At 39.0% G+C, this 21,784-nt stretch overlaps 1 protein-coding gene across 6 annotated transcripts; it reads right to left on the bottom strand.

Moving 5' to 3' along the window:
* Positions 1-261: 261 nt before the first annotated feature.
* Positions 262-21,710, bottom strand: CDCA2 (cell division cycle associated 2). 6 transcript variants are annotated; one of them, XR_010826678.1, is made up of 18 exons: positions 21,557-21,710; positions 20,076-20,669; positions 19,298-19,428; positions 18,719-18,866; positions 17,714-17,910; positions 16,983-17,061; positions 16,229-16,461; positions 16,021-16,105; positions 15,427-15,647; positions 15,264-15,342; positions 15,096-15,134; positions 14,590-14,645; positions 13,384-13,524; positions 12,445-12,616; positions 11,753-11,964; positions 10,496-11,373; positions 5,714-8,793; positions 262-4,052 (listed from the first exon to the last, which is right to left on the bottom strand). XR_010826678.1 is itself a non-coding variant. In XM_066983600.1 (17 exons), the coding sequence occupies exons 1-16, from the start codon at positions 21,600-21,602 to the stop codon at positions 10,531-10,533; spliced, it is 3,276 nt and encodes a 1,091-aa protein (XP_066839701.1). In that variant the 5' UTR covers positions 21,603-21,710; the 3' UTR covers positions 4,969-8,793; positions 10,496-10,530. The 6 variants fall into 6 exon arrangements, 5 of the variants coding, with proteins under 5 accessions (XP_066839701.1, XP_047901672.2, XP_047901671.2 ...); XM_066983600.1 differs by lacking the exon at positions 262-4,052 and having other exon boundaries at positions 4,969-8,793; XM_048045715.2 differs by lacking the exon at positions 262-4,052 and having other exon boundaries at positions 4,969-8,793; positions 21,455-21,590.
* Positions 21,711-21,784: the final 74 nt, after the last annotated feature.

Genomic DNA, 21,784 nt, shown 5'->3' with positions numbered 1-21,784 from the left:
AGGCAGTATTCATTTTCAGTCTGTTTCAAGAAGGGGTTCCTGATCTAGACAGAAGATGCAATGTAGAAGGGTTTTTGTGACAGGACACGTTGTCACTTGTATGCATGACATCGAAAGAGAATTAAAATACACTACAAATATAGTTCATCTCATTTCAAAGAAATCTTGTCACTTAACTGAAAGTATCTATTCTGTGTTGAAAACTTCTGCTATGTTCTTGATAAATTAAAAAAAATACACAAATATCAAAAAAAAAGAAATAGTGAAAGCTATTGGATTTTAATAACCCTTTGTGCTTTAATAAACTAAGATTTTACTAGTGTTAAGGAATTTTGGATTTTAAGAACGCTTTTCAATTTAAAAGTTTCCCCATAAGCTCTTATTAGATTAATTTGTTATTTTTCTTTGCTTGCCATGGGAGCCTTAATTACTATTGCTCCAAATACAGCTACCATCCATCTTAATCAAGCAGGGACTATTTGGCCGTACTGCTAAATCATCTGCTGCAATCACTTTTAAGAAGTTTGTTCTGCAGTGAAAAAATGGCTGAGAAAGGAAGCAGAAGTAAATATATCTTTTTACTTTTTGTTCACTGCAGCAGGAAGATTAAGTGAGCATTCTGCTAACTATTCCTAACAGCTCAGAATGTTTAAGCAAAAGCGTATTTCGAGGCACATTCTGGGAGATATGGGAAAAAAAAGGGTCTGCTCTGAAGGACAGATTTTGAATTGGAATGAGTTTGAGAATTAAAACAAAAGTGTTGGTAGAGTCTAAATGTCATTGCTGATGATAATTTTACCCAGTCAAATTCCTAAAAATAGAGACTTTCCAAAGCAAGGTGATTTCCAAGTGGAAGCACTTGCAGGACTACCATCTTGCATGGACTGTGCAAGGAAATGCAGCAGAATTTCTGGTCCAGCCTCATAGCTGTTTATGCCACATGAGTGACTGCAATGTATTTTCTGAGAAGCACCCCCAATAAAGAAGACTAATGCGACTTGACACTTACTCCAGAAGCAGCATAAGTCTTGCAAACCAAATACCCCATCTGTTGGATCTTCAGACACATTGGGAATTGCCCTTGTCAGAAGCATGCACCACGCTCAACTTTGCTAAATTCATTCCATGGCAGAAATGAAACTTCTAAATGTTTGGTTGCATCGAGGTTCTGGACAATAGGGCCAGGCTGTGATCCTAGAATCCTGATGCCCTTTCCCTGTTGGAATAATATAGCCTCACTGAGACACCCTCACCTAGAACACTGCAGCCAAGCCGAGCATTTCCATTGACTTCAGCATGCTTCAGACCAGTCCAGTTTCTCTCCTCTTACAGTCTCGCATTATCTACTATATGATTTCATAACCTGAATCCAGCAGTAATATGCACAGCGTAATTACTATGTATTTAATAAGATTACATAATTCAAATGTTTTGGCAGAAGTCTTTTACAATCCCGTGCCAATTTCCAGTCATCAATTTTAGTACCAGTCCCTCGGCAGCTGGACCAACTTAACGGTCCTTCTTGGAATCACAGAATTCTTGGTACGAACAGTTAAAGGCTGCCTGGCTGTTGTGGGTTGGTTGTGTTGTTTTTTTGTGTGTGTTTTCTGTTTGTTTTTGTTTTAAGGAAAAAGCACTTTTTGAGAGAGTAGGTATCAAATGGGTGGGGAGCAGAGAAAGAATCTCTCGGGCTTGACCTTCTCTGTGGTCCCTTATGATTATTAAGTATCACAGCATTTGACTGGGGGGATACAAATTAAATGAAGCTTTTAATTTCTGCGGAGTGATTGAAGGTGCCTTACATAAGACTCAGGACACAGAAATCATCTTTGTCCATCAAACAAATCTGGGACAGCAGAATACGTTTTGCCCAAATAACCCCAGGAACATGACGCAGAAGTATCGCAGAAGGCTCCATTCTAATTCAGCTCCATGGTCAATTCAGGCCACGAAGGGACCACAGGAGTGTCCTGCCCTGGGGCATGTTTGTTCAGGAGGTTATTCTGGTAACGTCTGGCTTCTACAGTTTATTACACTCGTACGTATTTTCATTTTATATCCTGTAAGGTAATTGTGTGAACTAAAGATGAACAATTCTCTTTAATTTGTCTGCAAAACAAAAGGCAGACCTTGGTGAAACTGCAGGTTTATCAGCTTTCAAAGAACTATTCTACAGAGCAGAATTTCCATATTAAAGAAAAAAAGCTGCTGACTTGCACTACTAAAGATAAAGAGTATATTCTTCCCTGTTCTGCTATTTTCATTTGATAAAGGAAACCGTATCAAGTGCCTCCATCTTTGATGTGGAACGATTCCATACACAGGAGGTAACACAATACTGCTCCAGCTCACACATTGTTCATATGGCTGCTTTCCCAAAAATCCACCCAAATCCCTCCATCCTCTGGTCTTCTCAGAGGTTCCTCTCGTTTTAATCCTCAAACAAAAATTAAATTCAGAGTTTCGAAGGAAGCTTTCATAATTAAGATTTCATTAACAGTTTGCATACAAAACAAATGCAACCTTGCCCAGCATTACTGTCAAAAATGAGAAATTCCATTACCAGAGCTCAGTTCGCAAGATAAAGTACGAGGGGAAAAAATAAAATAATGTAATGACAAAAACAAAGGAGGTTCAAGTTTCTTTAAAAAAGTCTAACCACCCCCCTACCCTCTGTTCAGCTGCAGTAAGGTGAAAGGCTAAATGTGGACAGAATGGTAATATGTAAGCGGTTTCTAAGCTTTCTGGTGGGAATACTTAACAGCATAAGTATGTTTCCCCTGGAGACCTTCTCCACCATTTGGTCCAATTTCTTACTCCAAGAACTGAACCAATTCATGATGTAATGCTCCAGGGAAAACATTCCTCTCGAAAAAGAGTATCTTCCTAGGGAGAAGTTTGAAGAAAACATCTTAATATTGTTTAAACAGCTTTTGGCACAGGCATACTAGTTGCACTCCATTCAATACTGAAAGCAGAGAAAAGCAGGCTAAAAATGTGGAAACAGAAAGTTCTAGGATTTAGTTTAAGACTTCTCTTCAACTACCACCTCAAGTCCCTAGCTCTTACTGATCCTTAACGGAATGAGAAAAAAGCAGTTTTCAGGAGCTGAGGTTTTGTTAATAAAAGAGGAACAATTTACAGCTTTGGCTATTCTGTGTGTCGGTATGAAACCACACAGTTAATTCTGCCTATGGTCTTATCATTTTCTTTAACTCCTATGCAAAGGTGCAATTCCAGGGCACTTAACACCACCGATCTGGCTGTGACTAAGGCTTTTTGTGGCTCTACTAAGCGGCGCTATGCCAGGCATCAGAAGTTCCTGGCAGCAACGCTTTAATTTGCTTAACTCTCAATATCTTGCATATACGTACACTCTGTGCTACCAACTGCTTTGCTTCCCTGTTTGCATCATCCCTCTGTGAACCAACATTCCTAACCAGAGGCAGTGGAACACAGGGATGCAGGAAAGCTCAGCAAGGTACAACAGATGTCTATCTACTGTGAGAAGCAAGCAGTGTAAGAGACAAATCCAAGATGTAAGAGACAAATGCAGGGTGAATTGCGTCTCGTGTTCTGTTGCGTGTATTATGTAATGCTCAGCATTAAGATAAGCTCTATGTAACATTACCTAGTACTTATATAAACTTTACAAAGCTTTTCTTGCAAAACATGCCATGAGTGCTTACTTTTTTGGTTTTTTTGAGGGGAAAGTGAAAGGACCTTTCTATTAATCATTAATATTAGTAACCACACAATTACTTTCTTGATAGCACACAGGAGGATACTCAACATATCCAAATCATAGTTCAAACATGAATTCCCTTGCAACCTTAGTAGATTTGCATTAATGAATATTTACTACTAAAACTCAGCGTTACTGACCTTCTGAACATGGAACTAAGTACCTTTGTTTGTCCAAGCATTTGTATGACATGGGCAGCTTATTTATGACACAGTGAAGCTTGACTTCAAAAGTGTCTTCAGTATAACTCAGTTGATTTAATGGATGGTAGTACTAGATCCATATTTTTCATCCTGATGCTACAGTGCTGGCAAATAAATGAAAGAAAGGGCAAGAAAACTGAGTAACACTTAATTCAAGAACAGCACGAAACGAAACCATGACCACAGAGGGACCAAAAAGCCCAAACTTCTGATTCTGAGCTTGGTTTGTTTACTATGTCATTAGGGCTCTTGAGGAATGATCGCTATTTTTTCTTACAACTGCTCTTCACACTTCAAGATACCTTGTTTGTAATCTTTAATGATTTAATCATAATTTTAAAAATGAGGCTCATTTATCTACTTAAAAACACTAGGAGTCTTGAATTTTATTTGCTCAAAGGGACTTTTCTTCGGAGGGTGGCATTGTGAAGAATAGAGGATTTGTTTGCAGGGCTGGCAGGGTGGGATGTCCACGCATGGTGTCTGTAGTGATAGTTTGCAGTTTTAGTTCTTCATTGTTACAATACCCGGAGGCCTCTTGGCATAGGTGTCTAAATTTAAAGTTATTATTATTAATGATAAATATGGTTGTTCAGGCCATAAAACATGTTGCGCAACATGAATTATCTCGGTTGCACACTGCAAGGTCTTCACCGAACCGACTGGCGATGCCAAAACCCAGCAGTAAGCCTGCACCATAAAGAGGGTATTTAAACTAAACTTTAGTGGAGCTGGAAGCCAGGCCCTAGCAGGTTTCTGTCAAGAGGTTTTACTGCTAGATTGCTGGGTCTTGTGTTTGCAGAATTTTCAGTTTCTTGGTAGACCCTAAACTTTTAAAAGCCTTGAATCACAGCTATTTATCACCCATCAGGGAGCTACATAAAATGTATTTTCCTTCAGAATGACTATTTTCATTAAAAAAAAAACTCATTAAAAAAAAAGACAATTAAGAATATTTTTTAACATTTACAATATATCCCAACTAACAGGGATTCTTGAAACTAAACACTATGAACTGCAAAAATTAATGCCACCTGCAAGCTGTAAATATGTGTATTATTTAATTTTTTTCCACGTATTTTCTTTGGCTGTTACATTCAGCTGAACAAGGCCTAAAAATTGTCAAACTAAATTCTTGTTTAAGAGTAGAGCTCTAACTACTGCCAGTTTGAGTGAAACACACATCCAGGTTTAGGGAATATGTTTTGTTTGTTTTGGCTACAGTACAGGGTAGAACATTTTCCATCCCATCCGAATGCAGTCAAAAAGGTTTTGAAATATTGCACAATAAAAGCCATTCATTATATCTGTCTCCTCTCCCTTCCAAAAACAAAAATGGCTGACCAGTTCCAAATCTGTGCAGGGGGCAGGAAGATGGGAGTCAAGGGGTCACTGGAAATAACCCAAGACTAACACCAGGTTTTTCAGGTTTGAGTTAGGGAATATGTTCCATGCCCTCATTCCCAGCGCACACAGGTTTTTCTTCGTCTCCCTCCAAAGCTTGGTTAAAGTAGTTAATTGCTCTGTTATGCACAATTTACACAAGTTAATTACAAAACTAATACATTAGCCTTCTTGTCTATAAGTTACAGGCACCACCTCATTTTTTCCACAGGAACACAGTGGAGTTAGGCACTACCTTACTTCAAGTTAAAACATTGTGATTTGCACTGTTTACCTCCTAATTTAAAAATGGTGCAATTTGAAGGAATATTCAACTACACAGTACAGTTTGTTTTTAAAATGATTTCCATCACTTACATACCTGTTAGCAGCTTGAAAATGAAATTTCTTCACTGCCCGCTCCTGTTTCTATAGGCTTAAACTATACTTGGCATACATCAATGGCTTTTTTTTTCCTCTCCATTTCCTTGTATATAGATCTAACAATGATTTTCTGTTTGCTTCCTTGTGCGTAGATCACTTCATTGCTAATTTCTTTCCAGGTCTATGTACTGTAAAAGTGCTAGAGTATTCAGAGTCAGGAAGAGGAGCTAGAGCACAAAACATTTTAGTGGAGTTCTAAACAACTACATCATTATCACAAGTAAATGAATATACAATAGTGAAATTTATATGCAACACTCAGGCATTTCAGCACCCCCTTCAATTGCCAATTTAATCAGTAGCAAGTAAAGAAAAAAAGCTGAAGATATGAAGGTTTATTTATAATTATTTTAAAATAGAGCTTATCAGCAAATGATAAAAATAGCACATACTATTCTCCTTATTTTCTTTCCCCTGCTTATAGTGAGTGCCAGGTTGAGAAAGTTGTTTGAACTCTCTTAAATCACATGGGAGAAAACTTGGTCATACAGCCTCCACTTCTGTAATCAGTGAGCATCTTCACTATGGCAAAACACTGGCATAAAATAATTGCTGGAAAATAGCAATAGAGACCCTAATCTGTCCCTGTAACACTTTCTGAAGACAGCACATGAAGTATTGCTGGTCTTTGTATTCTCAGCTGAGTAATATAATGCAAGTCTACGGGAAGACCATCCCAGTTGTGATGTACTCCTTGCTTCCACATATTCAGCTGCCTGAATGTCCAAGAATACATTAAGACTGCACTTCATGGGAAAGCACAAACAAAGCAATATATTTGTAACATATTACTCTTACTTACCAGTTACATCATAATTACAACAGAACGGCAAAATGATCAGTCTGTCTAGGACTCACCACTTGTACTCTGTCAGCTGGAGCATGATCACGGCAGCCTGCTAAATGCAATTATTTGGCAATAAACACTTACCGCTAGCTATTGCCACCATGCTTGAAGCCATTTCACATCTACACAATACAAAATTTAACATTACCGAATACCCAAGCCTGTCTTCATAATAACGCTCTAAAGAGAGAAAAGCTTCCCCTTAGAATAGTAGTGAAAGTGAATGAGAGGTAAAAAACTGTCCCATACCACAAATTTCTTAATTAAAATACACAAACTTGACACAGAACTTAGTTAAAAATAGTTGAAATGGTGACTTAAACTGAAGGCTCCAAAGGCTAGCCTTCAAAATGGGACACTGCAGAGTCCCTAATCTAACAGTCCCCTACTGTGTAGGGATGCTTCACTGATGAAACAAAAAGACAGCTCAGTTGCACAATGCTGATTTGGGGCGTTCCTGTCCAACGACCCCGTCACAAGTAAAACTGCCGGTGGTATTAGTGACTAATCCAACCCGACAGAACACCACTGAAGTCTGCTCCAGGTAGTGCTGCAATTACCAGCTGCAAACTGCAACTACAAACTCAAGATCTCTTGAACCTTGGGACTTGTCTGCACATATACCCAAATTTTCATTCCTATACCCTCACAAAGACAAGAGACCAACTCAAAGTACTTCTGTTCACTGAATGCGGATAGCGAAGTTGCTGTCATTCAAAGGTTTATGGAAACTCAGTTTTGGAAAAGCAAAACTGGATAGGGAACAGCGCTGGTCACTCTGCTGGTCACCCTTCCTGCAGAGCAGCACGGCCATCAAATTGCTGGTTACACTATTCCAGGAGTCAAGGGAGATGCTCTTCCTCAGAAGAGCAAGTCACAGCAGATATTCCTGACAGATGTTTGTTTAATCTATTCTTAAAAGCCTCCAGTGATGGAGATTTCACAACTTTGCAAGACAATGTATTCTTGTGCTCAGCCATCTCTGGTGCTGGAGCTGCTTCTTACTGCTTAAAAAGATATTTTTTTCTAATTTAAAAACATTGTTTATCGTCCCCTCCAGTACAGATATGGAGAACTGATCATTAACCTCCTCCTACAGTAAGATTCTGCATAATTGAAGCCTTGTCTCCTCTCAAGCCCTCTCCAGATTAAACCCAGTTACTGCAACCTTTATTTCTCTGCAGGTTCCAACCTCACCCTCACACAAGCCATGCAAACTGCCATTGAGCATCTATACGCAGTTCAACCCTTTTCAATCAAGTTGTGCCAGGAGGCAAATGCAAGCTTTGGTTTTCCTTCTCCTTACCCTTGCTCATCTATTTCTGATTTTACTTACACTTCACTCCACATTTAAAGTGTACTTAACACATCCACTCAAGGAATCTCGAGGGAGAACACACTTCCACTGCTGCTGTGACTGATGCATAGGACGGCAGCACCACAAAAAGCAGGTTCTAGGCAGCACTTTGGAGATTCAGCCCTCTCATGTCACATATGCTAGTTTATTGCCTCCTTCCTCCAGGACGTCTCTGTACTTGACCTGACCATTTGAGGCTGGTACTCAGGATCTGACCCCCAGTCTCCAGAGGTTTCCCTCACTGCTTGATGTGATGTAACAGGTAAACCTGAACATCTCTGCAGCAACTGCAGAGCTCTGCTGTGTTTAAGAGTGCTAGGTGATTTCAACATAGGAAGTCCTATCTGAATATGGTGCATAAGCATTTCACCTCTCTAGTATAAATTTTGGTACTTAGTGCACTTGCTGTTCTCATTTTCTTTTTGAATGTTAGAAGTAGCAGCTATTATTAGGCAGTTTTGATCTCAAATAAATTTAGATTATAATCTGAGCTAGCATCTGTTCAAAGATTTTGTACATTTTCAAAATAATTCAGTTATAACCACAAAAACTCATGTCAGACTGCCCTCTCCTGGCAAGCCAACATACTGCTATCACGACAAAATTTAACCCGAGTAACGGTTTGTTGCCACCCTGTTTCCAAACCTAAAATCTTCATTGTGACACAAACACAAAGGCCAAAATAAAACCTCAAGGAGACTGTTTTGATAAATTCCATAATATTTCTATATCAGTAAAGATGAACAGCATTTAATTAGTGAAGTTCCTTTCAAGTTGACTTAGGAGTTCTTGTCTTGGGAAAAACTGATGATGTCTGTAGAGAAAAAGTAAAACATACATAAACATGAAATTGTTCTGTTTGGTTTTAAGTTTTATAAAAGCAGCCCAGTATATAAAATATTTTATTCCACACCAATAACGGTAAAAACAAGGTCACAGAAGAGATAATTTTCAAGAGAAAGCTATTTCCTGAAAGCTGGCACAGGTATTTCACTAGGGCTGAAACAGAGCAGTATGCAAAATGAAAGCTACAGCAAACGTTTAAGTCGACCACCTACAGTCATCATATTTTATTATTGTTCATACTAGAATTATTGAAACAGTAAGATGACAGGTCAACTACTGAACATTATGCAATGTAAATAAAACACACACAGTGAAGATCAGAAGGGTCCAGAAATTAAACGCAGCTTTATTCCATGATGAATATTTCACTTCCCTTAGCCAATTTAATTTTAAAAAATTCTTATATACAATGAAGTTTTAAAAATGTTTTGGTTTGCCACATTTACTGATTTCTTTCTTTTTTTTTTAAAAAAAGACCAACCTTCTGGTCTTTCCTAGCCCTTAGTTGAAGAAACTCTGCTCTTCCGGTATGACAAGGTAAAGCTAAGTTTCTACGGCATAAGGTAACAGCTTTGCTGCTTTACACTCCTCCCCTTCAAGCCAAACTCTGTTTCTTTCTCCCCCCCCCGCCCCCCCCCCCCGAAAATCTAAAGTGTTTTTTATGGCATTTTTAAAATGTGGAACACAGGTTCCAAAAATAATTTATAAAAAATGATCTAGCCGAAGGGAAATATCAACATGTTGAACAATTCTAGCTAAAAGGGAATCTGTTAGAATCTGGTTTGACTACTTAAGTCAAATTCGGGTTTTATCTACTTTGATTAAACTTCAAAGCTTGAGTCCTGCTCTTTCAAGAAAAAAAAAGTCCTTTTCACCAAAGTATGGATTAGTATCAACCCCCATTCAAAGAAAAAGTAACCTTTCACTATAATACTATTTTTTTAAGTTACCAACTTTGTTACTCAGAATTGCCAAATGTCACGTTTTCTGACCTCTCTCCATTTACCTACTTCACATATTGATTGTGCGTTTGTGAGTAGGGCAAATGTGCCAAGATTACCTATGAAACAAACCAGATTAACAATCACAGTTCAGTTTCACAGGCAGAAAACCCACACTGCTGTGCAGGTGCCACAGCTATAAGCATATTGCATACATAATGTTTATGCATGCATCTACAGGTTGTTCTTTATTTTGTCTTACTGCTGTATATTGAAAAAAAAAACCACTAGTCCCTACAGCAATTCTTCCACCCGACAGAAATTCATCTTTGCCTTCCTGAGATGACTGAGCTTGGTGGCTGCAGAGAAAGTCGGTCATTTGCCGAGTTTTTAATAACATTTACAGTGTTTAATTGCAATTGCTCTGTAGACTGAGCTAAAGTATGAAACACATAAGCAAGGAGGTAGACAAAGGTGAGGAGGTTGTCGGAATGCAGTTCACCATGGGAGAAAGGACTTCGTCATCTTGGTTATCTGTCGTGACTGTCTACCAGACCAAGGCACAAGCCAAGCTAGGACTTCCATGCAGTTCTGATCTTCAAGCATTTTAGTCATCAAAACAAGGAAAATCAGTTCTAAGTTACCCAGAAGGAAGTACGTGGAAGACAGAAGGAACATCTTATTTCTATATAGCACTCCCAAGAGAGAATATAAGAATCTAATACTGACCTTCACTTAGAAAATGGGAAGTAGCTGAAACCTCACTAAGTGTTAGCCTGATTTTCAACAGGTATCTCTGCTTCTTCAGAATGTCTTTGGTTCCTTCTGTCCTTGCTATATACAGAATTTGTTATGCTCCTTTTCCGGGTTTGAGACCAAGTTCTTGTTTCTTGAGGCGTTGATACACACAAGCTCTTCCTCCTGCATCTCCTGCAAGGACCATCAGCCAGATTAACAGGGTCACTGTTCTCCTTCCCTGGTGCTGCAAACTGGATGAGATTTTCTTCTTTGTGGTGAATATTCTCAGATTCCGTAAGGACCGATGTGCTTATCCTTCTCCTGGTTTTGCAACCAGAAGCTACCGGAGGAGGGCTCTTTAGAATCTCATTGGGCACTAGAATCCACGCCAGTCCTTCTGTTTCTGCATCTTTGTGTAGCCTCATGCTGCGTCTCACCCTGCTCGTTTCACTGCTGCTGCCCTTCTTCCTTCTAAAAGGCCCTTCTGAGGAGTTATTTTTCAGCTGAGGAGCAGATAAGACTTCTTCCACATTAAAAGAAAGTGGAAGATCGTTTCCAATTGTTTCAAAATTGAACTTTTCAATAGGAGGAATATAGACAGTACTGCTTCTTCTTCTTGGTCTACCTCTTGAAGATTTTTTTGGTGGACAGCCAGTTCTTTGGAGAATCTCATGTATACCGGTGTCCTGTTCTGGAAATTCTAGCCCTGTTAGCCAATCTTCCTTGTTTGGGAAATTTCCCTGTAATTTCTCGTTTTCTATCAAGAAGCCACTTCCTTTTTCCTCTTTTAAACACTCAGTCTCTTCAGCTTGCTGGAAACAGTCGTATGTGTCAGAAACATAGTTTGGGTCTGGTACAATGCTTGGAAACTGGAAAAAAAAAATTATAGGCAGAAACAATCCACCCAAAACTTGTTTCAAACAGCCGACAATTAAACAACTGCTACAGATTTCCTCATTAAGTCTAGTAATTCTCAAAAATAAAAACTGACCAACTAAAAAAATGAACCCTGCATGCTGGGAGGAACCTGCTCCAAAGCAGGGCCAGCTTATGCTGCCTGAGGTTCAGTCGAGTTCTGAACACCTCCTTCCAAGGATGCAGATTCCATGGCCTCTTCAGGCAGCCTGTTCCAATGTTTAACCACTAACAGCTAGCTTTTTTTTCCTTCCCAGAAACATTACTTTTTTAATGTAACAACACCAAGAACAGGACTTACTTTCTAGCAGTAACTTGAAGTAGATCAGTTACCTTATGATCAGGACCAGAAACCGACTTCAGACCACCATCTGACACCTGAAACACCGTAACGTCAGGGCTGCTGCTTTCTACAACATCCAGGTCCCCGGAGATGGGACACACGTGAACAGCAGGGATGTTTTCCCCTCTCATTCCTTCTATTGCTTGCTTCCATTGAACATCGTTTTGACCATTCCTGGATTTCGAATCTAAAAATGCATCCTCTGAAACAGAATAACACATGGTTACCTGACTCTCCTTGTGAATGTATGAAATCAATTTCTGAAGTACTAAAACAAACTCACAAAACTATAACCTCCTAAATGAGCATTCCAGAACACAACCAGCATCAAAAAAAGCCTCTCCACAATGCTACTGCACATCACTTAGCATTTTTAAAGCCTATGAAAACATCAGTCTGCAGTCAAGGTACAGAGAGTCTTTTTTGTTGTCTGCTTTACACTGGAGTCCTACTAGAGTTGAAGTGATGCACTTGGAGACTAATAATCTAGTGGATGCTTTGGGCTTTATTACAGACTAACATTTATTTCTCCTTCATTCCACTCCAGAAGCCATTAAATCTGAAAAATGCATACTGTGCTCTTTACCTATGCCCAGAACTGAAGATAACTATCAACAGCTTTGTAAATAAGTATTGAAGCAAAAAGAATGAGTAAGGCAAAACAAAACTAAAACCACATTACCTGGAAGTGCATTTGCCTTTGGTGAGCTTGGAGATGAGGCACAAGAGAGAACTTCTGGAATCTCAGGGATAGGGCTCAGAAGAGGCTTCTTAGAAGCCATTTCTCTTTCCCCATACAAGGATTTTTTAACTTTTCTCTTTCTTCTTTTCCCAGAGCTTGCATGTTTTGTTCTCTGAAGAGATGCAGAAGACCAAGCAGAGCACAACGCAATTATAATGATCCTTTGCGATATTTTCCAACAAATAACTTTTGTTACTGGATTTTGATAGAAAACAATCGTTTCTCTCAAATTAAGGTCCTTCTTGTTCTGCTATCTACAAATTAATTTAAAAGCTACAATACAAAGAAGGATTATTTCTGAGATATTAGGTTTTTTGTTTGTTTCATTTAACCAAATCTGGAAATCAAAAAAAAAAAAAATGAGTCTTTCAGCTCAAAACTACAGATTCTTCGTTCGTACTTACTTGTATCTTTCCAGTTTGAAAAGGATTACTTGCTTTCCCTTCCAATATACAAAAAGCTCAAATACGTCAGAAGTCTCACACTTTTATAGCACTTAAAGCAAACTGGCATACACCTGGGCAAGTACGAAGAATTATCAACCGTCCACAGTTGATAAGAGAAGCACCACAAACCCATCTTGTGTCCCTGAAGTCTCAAAGGTTCCACTCTTCGTCTGTAAAGTACCCTTTCTGCCCTGCAAGTATTTAAAGCCCTGCTAGTCAGCCCTAACAAGCAATACAGGCGTGCCAGTCAGTCTAGGAAAACAAGACAGACATGAAGAAGAGAATATCAGCAGCAACAGGAAACAAAACACTCTTTAGAAAATCTTTACTACAAACATCAAAATAATCACACAAAAACACACAAGAAAAAATGAATTGCATGAGGCATCTGGATGGAGAAATAAAATTTATTATTCACCAGGCTGTCACTTACTTGTGTCTTTTTGGCAGCAGATGTGGTAATATTCTTTGGTCTTTGAAGTTTGTTTTTCCTTGGATTTTTGGTATCTTTAACATTCTTAGTACTCGTGGCTCTTGGGATACTAACATCAACCCCATCTGAATGGGTGCTAGACTGTTGAGGAACATGAAATTTTAAGTTGCTGGGGTACATGTGTATGTGTGCATGTGCAGGTGCATGTTTGCTTTTTCTAAAAAAGCAACACAGTCCAACAGCCATACGAACCCCGCTGCAAATAGTCTGTTATTTCACATATGAAGTCATAAAAGCTGGACACTCAGCAGTTAAGATTTATAGTGGTTATCTCTTCACAATGTAGCTCTTTTTTGAGAAAAAGGATATTCTAATAAGAATACAGTAAATTTTCATCTTCAGTTATTTCTTTCTGACAAGATGGGCTACTTTTCTAATTGCCTTTCATTTTTTTTCCTCCTTCCCCCTCCAATAAAGCATTCTAGAACTGTACAACACTGGAGCATGTCTGAAAGCATTTCTTATGGAAATTCTTGTACAAAAAATTCTATGCACCTTAAAATTCCAGCAACCAGAAGAGATACAGGTAGGATACTGTCTGTTTGTGTCTTATGGCTAGCAGACAATTCACTGTTATAGTGAAGACCTTCAGCACTGGACTTGGGAGCACAAATCACATTTTCAGTAATAGTGAGAGAATCATCAGAGGCTGCAGAACAACCTTGAACTTATTAGCCTCTCCCACACACTCCTATATCTCAAAAAAATTAAACCAAACAGAAAAATTAGACAGAAAACTTTGTTTCTGTTCTCCTAAATGTTCAATGAATACAACCTTCTAGATTTCCATGACTGAAGCCCATGAGCATGAAAATGAAATTAAAGCATATGAATATCTCTAACTTTCTGTTGTGGCTAAACTATTTGGGAAAGCTCCAGCAAAATTAAATAGAAATCGTAAATTTAAGTATCAGACAGTAAGCAAAGCTGTTTTTAATAACTTAAAAACCGCTTTCAGTCATAAATGAAATTTCCTTAGCTGCACTAAGGGGAGATATTTCCATATACCTGGATCTATGCAATCCTTTTACCTGAGGATGCAAAAGCTCTGATACACGTTTGAGAGGTATACACAACATCCCTGTTTGAAGAAGATGTAAAAAAACAAAACAACAACAACAACAAATCCACATTAAAGAAACTTACCTTCCTTTTAGTAGAGGAACGAGTTGGTATTGCGTAAGATTTGTCAGATTCTTTTACTGTATATGAAGAAAAAGCAAATATTAGTTCAGTTCAACAAAAAAGGCCAAACATATTGAGGAAATTATTCACACGGTTTTTAACATTATGTACAACATGTTTAGATCTTAGTCTTAAGTGAGATTTTATGCATAAAGGACTATCAAACATGGAAAGATTAAAGAAAAAAAAAACTTAACAGCTTGCTTTACAATATAAATCAGAATAGAAGAAAACAACACTTGGGAGGATTTGGTAACATAATAATCCGTGCTTATACAGCTCTCATTGAGAGACATACACACAAATGTATAACTCCCTTTCCATTTTCTTACTGTGTTGCTTGCTGTTTTAAAAACATCAAAATTGCAATATCATAATTAAGATAGTAACCCAAATTATTTAAAGCAGTAAGTCTAATTAGATCAGCCACTTGAACAGAATAACAGCTGAAATAGCATCCACTTTACCTAAATAATAGGCAGACTCTACAGCTACAGCAGTGACCTCTAGGGGAAAGCAAGAACATTTAAATTTTAGTATTAAGATCACCTCTGTAAGACAAAAAACCACAACTGTCACCTTTCAATTTTCAGAAAGCTGCATTATCTAATGACAAAAATACAACTCAAGGTTACCTGTGGTGTTTTCAACAGGTGAGACGTCTTCTGCAGCAACAGAATCCTCTCGTAACTCTTCAAGAGGCTCAACGCATTGCTTTAAGATGAGCAAAAAAAAGTTAAAATACTGAACACTCATGGAGACTGTAAGAAGCTATTTTTGTAGTTTAAACCAACTTACGTCATCGCAATCAAAGTTTGGCTGGGATAATGGCTCCTCAACGAGTCCCGACCTGGTAAAAGGGCTATTGCTTTGTGATCCTGGATGACGGACTGGTGTTGCTCCTTTGCGCAAGGGAGTATTTGCAGGCAAAGTTTTATCAAATATTTCTGGGCTGAGATCTTCTCCAAAAGTAACTTTTTTCTTCTTTGGCTTTTCGGAGCTGTATTGTTCAGTTTTCTCTATTGTAGCAAAAGACTGCTTAGTGAACTCAGAGTAGAAGAAAATAGCCTAGAAAAGTTCAACTATTCTGCAAGTTGTCAACTTGTCAACTAGACAAGTGTAAAATTTCCCGAAAAATAGGCAATACTATCATTCCTGCTAGTAAAGGGTTTCTGAAGTGATTTTTTTTTCCTTGACAACTTTATTTTCCACTTCACTTGGTAGGACCCTATGTGTGAGCTACTTCAGTGGTGGTTAATGCAAAATATTAGTCAGATTTTGCAAAAAGGCAAGACCCTGTCATCCTATGTAATACTCTATTTACAACACCATCACCGCCACCACCCCAAAAAAAAAAACAACAGAAGAAAACCCATAAAAATGGAGTCAGACCTGTCTGCAATGCTTCACAGATTTTTACTTCAGAGCCTGTAAGAGATTCTCTTCCTCCACTGCCAACAGTATCAGTTGAGTATTCCTATAAAAATTTAAGTGATAAAATTATCTAATCAGTACTATTTAATTAAAGGTTGTTCTTCTTCAAGTCAAATGCTAAGTTCATCCTTAGCATTCCCACCACCACCTAAGTTAGTTAACCAACCTTAACGCAATCCGTCAGTTCTTTCAGTGGCGTTTTCTTCAGTACAGATCGCAGCTGGGAGCCACTCTGCGTATGTTCATTTACTGAAGCACTTCCCATTCGTAGTGGTGTGACAGGCAGCTTGCTTTCATCATGGATTTCCAGGCTCAGTTCTGCAAAATTAACCTTCTTTCTGTGTAGGTCTGATATGACATTACTTCTGACTTCTTTGCTGATATGGTCGGGACTGAAATCTTTAGAGCAAGTACACAGATGTGAAAATTAAAGACTGAAGTAAAACTGAGAACGCTTTAGGAATCTTAACTATAGATGTACACACATCAATAGATTCTCTCAGCAATTTCACTTGGTATATCAAGACAAATCAATTATTTTCTGAATTTCTGCTACTATTACGCCATATTTTCATTTCATACTTTGAGCGATTCATACAAAACAGAAATGAAATAGGAGTGTTACGTGAAGGCTAAGATTTTGCATCAGGATTTCTCTGCCCATGAGTCTGCATGTTCTGCTTCACAGACATGAAGTGCTCAACAATACTTTTCCTTAAGAATGGCCTAGCAGAATCAAGGGAAATTCTTAAACAATTATTGCCACCCTGTGTCTCAGTTTGAACTTGCTTTTTGTGTCCCATAGCTAGCATACCACCCAAGAGGCCCTGCTCCACCTTCCAAATATTTCTTCCTTTTTTTTTTTTTTTGAGTTTCTAATAAGAATATAACAAGATTATAATAACAATGAAACTTCTTACCATGGCTCGTTTCTAAGATATCTCTAATCAGAATTGCATTGGAATACTCAATAGGGTTGTGTTGCTTATAAGCCCATTCCTAGAAAAAGTTACAAGAATACAAAGGTATATATACAACTCTCACGACATGATAAAGAGATCAAAATAATCTGCCGAGTTTTGTGAAGTACTTGACATTTATCTGCTTTTGTCTGCCTGCTCACTAACTCATTTCTAATGTGTACAAGGGATTCTTCCCAAAGTACTGCTTCAAAGGTTCATCTATTAGCACTGGAAGTATCAACTGACATTCTTAAAACACACTGAGGTTTCTCAATCCTCAGCTGAATAAACAGTTGTTGAATGTCGAAAATATTTTTCACCTGCATGCACCTTTCAATCCAAAACAGGTTACACCTATCTGACCAGAGAACCTAAAGTTCTTCACATCTATCTCAATGGCCGAAGATAGAGGGAACTACTTGCAAACGTTGCCTTATAAAAATACGTTAACTAGTTCTTAATCCCATCAGAAATGAGGATTGCAGTTTCCTCAATCATTCATTACTTGAGTTGCATTAGTTTTCCCAAGATATCAAGGCTAAAAACTTAAAAGGACCATAAACGGAAATGAAGATGAATGAATTTACATGGAATATCAAGCAACTGCCGAAGACGTACAAGACAAAATAATTCTTACAAGGGAGATTTGCTGTGCTATTTGTTTTCGTTGCCCACATTTGTGTAAGTACCTTAGAAAGAGCAGGTTCGGTGACAGTCACATCCTGGTGTGAGGACAAGACGGTGCACATCTTGGAATCAGACTTATTGCCATAGGTCAAGTTCTGTTTTAAATTTTCTTTCAGATCAGCTCCACTGTAGTCAAACACAGACTTTTCACTCTGCTGATCCAGACTGCACTGTTCTGTGAATGGTACTTTGTTCTGAGCTACAGTGATTAAAAACAAACAGTCCAACAGCAAACTTCAAATCTTTCAGTCAATGCTATTTTTGTTTCTTCACCAAAAGAATGTAAGATTCAATACGTTAGGTACTTTTCTAGCTAGAAAGAAAAAATCATCCAATTTTGACTTCAACTTTGAAAATAACATTACCAAATCTTCAAAACAAAATGAGTTCTTCTTTCTATGTAAATGTATAAATACCAGCAGTACCAGAGAAATAACAAATTTTAGTTTGTTCCACTCTACCATCTTCTCAACAGTTGGCACAGTACTGTCGTGACCTACTTTTGCAATATTTGCTATTTTCATTAGGAAATAAGGAAATTCACAACACGCAGTAATGCATCGTGATTTCTAAGTTACTGCACCTAAAAGCTACTGAACAAAAGTCTTCACAGTCAAGACAGACAAGAGTTAGAAGAGCTAAAACCAGTTATCATAATCCTTAAAACCATTCCCACGTTCCTGGAAGAAGTATGAAAATACTAATACGTTGTGAAAAGTAAATGAAAAGGCATAAATCTAGAAAGCAAGGTTAAGAAAACAACCATGAAAAACGTAGTCTCCAATGATTTTCAAGAGTTGTTGAGAAATCACTGTTCAGGATGCACTAAGAAACAAGACAGACTTAAACAAAAACCCTCAAACCAAAAACAAACACACAACAAAACCACTGCCAACCCTTGTAAAGGAAAACATTTTTGTTTCATAGCGTGTTGCTTCATAGGTTTTGTTTTAAAGGAAGACAAAATGTTTAAGATAAATCTTGTACCAGAAATACAATTCACTTACAACAGTCTGCTTCCTGAGAAGCACCGGACGCTTGTGAGAGTCCAGAAAAGTCCATCTGCCCTTCAGCTTCTTGCACTGATTTCAAAGGTGTTTGAAAGACACTGATTTTGTTCTTCGATGACTTGGCAAGTTTAAAAGGACTAGCGTGCTAAAAGAAAATTAATGGCATGAGACACTTTTTCTAAGATGATGGCCTTTTTTACTTTGTATTTATACTTTATTTGAAAAAAGAAAAGGAAGTCACGTTAGTACTTACTTTATCTTGGATTATCAATACTTTAATTAGTCAGATATCAAGTATGGCAAATGCAGCAAAGTGAAGGTTACAGTAAACAAAATTAAAATATACAGGCAAGTCAGACATGGAGAAGACTCTACAGAAACAAAACCTGCAACATCTCCTTATTTTAAAATAAGGTATCTAAGGAAGTGAATAAAATTTAGGCTGTTGTTATTTCTTCTGACTTCTTCCTTAGACTTGCATTCTCCTTCTGCCAGCATATGTTAAATTTGAAGTCTTACCCGTCAATTCCAAGGGGAACTAAAATAACGCATTTGACATTGGAGCAAGACTCTCACCTGTGTAAAAGTTTCTTTTTGCCGATTGCTTCTCTGCTGGGCAAGGTACTGAATAAGGGCATTATTTTCTGGTGACCCTCGTACTCCAATCGCTGATCTTCGTCTTAACTTTAATGCATTTGGAGACTTCCCTGAAATGGGACGCAGGAGGAAAAAAAATACGAAGAAAAATTGCAGCAGAATACTTAAAGCTTTTTCACGGCAGATTTTTTTTTTGTTGTTTTGTTTTTTTAAAGATTGGTTTGTGTTATTTATGGAAACAGCCATATTTAGCTGCTCAGCTTAGGAAACCTTCCTTCTCTTTCATGCTGTTTTCCAACCAAGTCAAAACAGATTCTAAAACTCTGCTCAACTAACAGAAAGATAAGACATAGAACATTCTTTTTCTACATAAGAAATGAAAAAGGAGGACAAAAAGCAAGATTTACATTTAACTAAACCATGTAAGTGAGAAATCGAGCCGTTTTTCTATTTTTTCAACTTTTTCAATTGCAGGTTAAGGAACCACACACAATACTTGCAGAATTTGTCCTACTACTCAACTCCTTTGTGAAGCTCACTGACAGGAAAAGTTTCTGTCACCAGAACAGAAAAAAAATAGAATAGGGAATGAGCGCAAATACAGAACTGAATCAAATTCCTGTCCTTGGATATATTCAAACTCAGCCAGACAACCTCAACCTGACCAAACTTTGAAGCTTTTGATAGGGATTGCACCAGATGACCTCCAGATGTCCCTCTGAGAAGGACAACAGGACATGAATCATTCCAGCCTTACCTATAGATGGACTAGTAAAACTTTCTTGAGTAATCCCAAATTCAGCAGTTGTTACAGTTGCAAAGTCAACAATTTTTCTCCTCTGTTTCTCTACTATTCCACAACAGGATTTTTCTTCTGCTTTGTCCCTGTTGGGTAGCAAGCAGCATTCATCCCCCAGTGAACCAGGTCCACTTCTGGAAAATTTCTCCTCACTGTTCAAAGGCCAGGAGGGTTCACCAACCACATCCCCTTTTAGTGTATCAAAAGAGCATTCAGCAAGCGGACAGCTAGCATCCTTTCTGCTGTGGTATGATTCCTTCTCTAGGACTTTGGAGTATTTCACGGTGTGTTTTTGCAACCGCACTTGGCTCCCATCGCTTAAATTCTCCTTCTCAGATGCCATTGCGGCTTTTGATTCAGTCACTTTGCAAATCTTCTGGTCCTTTGACAGATCAGAGAAAGAGGTCTCTTCCTTCTCTTCAGTGTTTCTACTCTCGTTACCTTTAACTTTCAGGGTAACATTTACAACCTTTAATTGTCTGTGCATTGTTAGTGATGGATTTTGAGAACCAAACGCTGAGTCATTCTTTGCTCTCCTGTAATGACAGCTCCCTATCAAAGAGAATAAGAAATGTTAGTAGGCATTTCATAAGAGGAGTCCATTACCACTCTCAAACTACTACCAAAACTCGGAATTTCCTGGACTTTTCTATAGTGAGGGGTTTATCAGTGTGTGTGGAAAAGGAAAGCTGCATCTCCAGAAAGCTACACAGAAAAGACATAAAAAGGCTGGGAAGAAAAATAAAAATGCACACCTGTCACCTCACCACAGATGTTTCAGGAGTAAGGAACTATGAGGCTGTGCTTTTACCCTATGACAAATTTCACATTAGCATCAAATATGCGAACCTCGATCACACTGCCATTGCTTTGCTATAATAAACATTGCAATAAGTATTAGTTAGCATTAGTAAAGCCTAACTTGGGGAAGTTTAAGACGCTAATGTCTTTTACGCTTGGTTTCCTGCATTTTAAAATTAAACACAGAGAATCCAGGAAAATAAGTCGGGAACTTGGCTCCCACGAAGGCATGCTTTTTTGGTATACTGCGGAGCAGGAATTAAGCCGTTAAACCCCGCATGTTCTCAAGTCACAGCAAGACCTGACACCCCCTTCCCTGCGGTTGTACAGAGACGGGGCTGGGCGAGGGGTCCCTGGCTACACTTGCAGGGACAAAACCCCTCGTCACGGTCCCCTCTGAGCCCCCCCGGCCCCTCAGGATCCCCTCAGCACCAGTGGATCCCCTCAGGATCCCCTCAGAGCCCCCCAAACCCCTCAGAGTCCCCCGATCCCCTCAGGCTCCCCTCAGCGCCTCGCCCCCCTCAAAGCCGCCTCACCGCCGCCGCCGCCCGCCTCTCGCGTTCAAACCGGGACGCCCCGCCGCGTATCCCTCCGCGCCTTCCCCCCTCTGGCTCCCCTCCCTCACAGCCCGTAGCCACCACGGCCGAAGGTTCTCGGGGACCAAGCGGCCCCTCCGGGCCCCATCCGAGCCGCTGCCCCCGTCTCCCGGCGCCGGTAGGGGGGGCAGGGGCTGGGGACTCTTTGACAGCCCCCGCGCGGAAGGATCAAGAACCGTTACAGCCGCAAAGCCGCCCCGCTTTGGAAAAAACCTCCCCTCTGACGCCCCCACGTGACTGAGAGAGCCAATCACAGGCCACGGTCGGCTT

This window comes from Anser cygnoides, chromosome 26, assembly GCF_040182565.1.
Source record: "Anser cygnoides isolate HZ-2024a breed goose chromosome 26, Taihu_goose_T2T_genome, whole genome shotgun sequence".
Lineage (NCBI taxonomy): Eukaryota > Metazoa > Chordata > Aves > Anseriformes > Anatidae > Anser > Anser cygnoides.
Note: the sequence above shows the minus strand (reverse complement) of the source record. Positions and strands in the feature narration are given on the sequence as shown.

What these genes read in the sequence shown, in the direction of transcription:
- CDCA2 (XM_066983600.1), bottom strand. Translation starts at nt 21,602, where the DNA reads ATGGGGCCCGGAGGGGCCGCTTGGTCCCCGAGAACCTTCGGCCGTG. An exon ending in TATCTTAGAAACGAGCCATG is followed by an intron (nt 16,462 to 16,982) that starts GTAAGAAGTTTC and finishes CTTGCTCTAAAG; the next exon opens with ATTTCAGTCCCGACCATATC. An exon ending in GTTCCTCTACTAAAAGGAAG is followed by an intron (nt 13,525 to 14,589) that starts GTAAGTTTCTTT and finishes GTTCCTCAACAG; the next exon opens with TCTAGCACCCATTCAGATGG.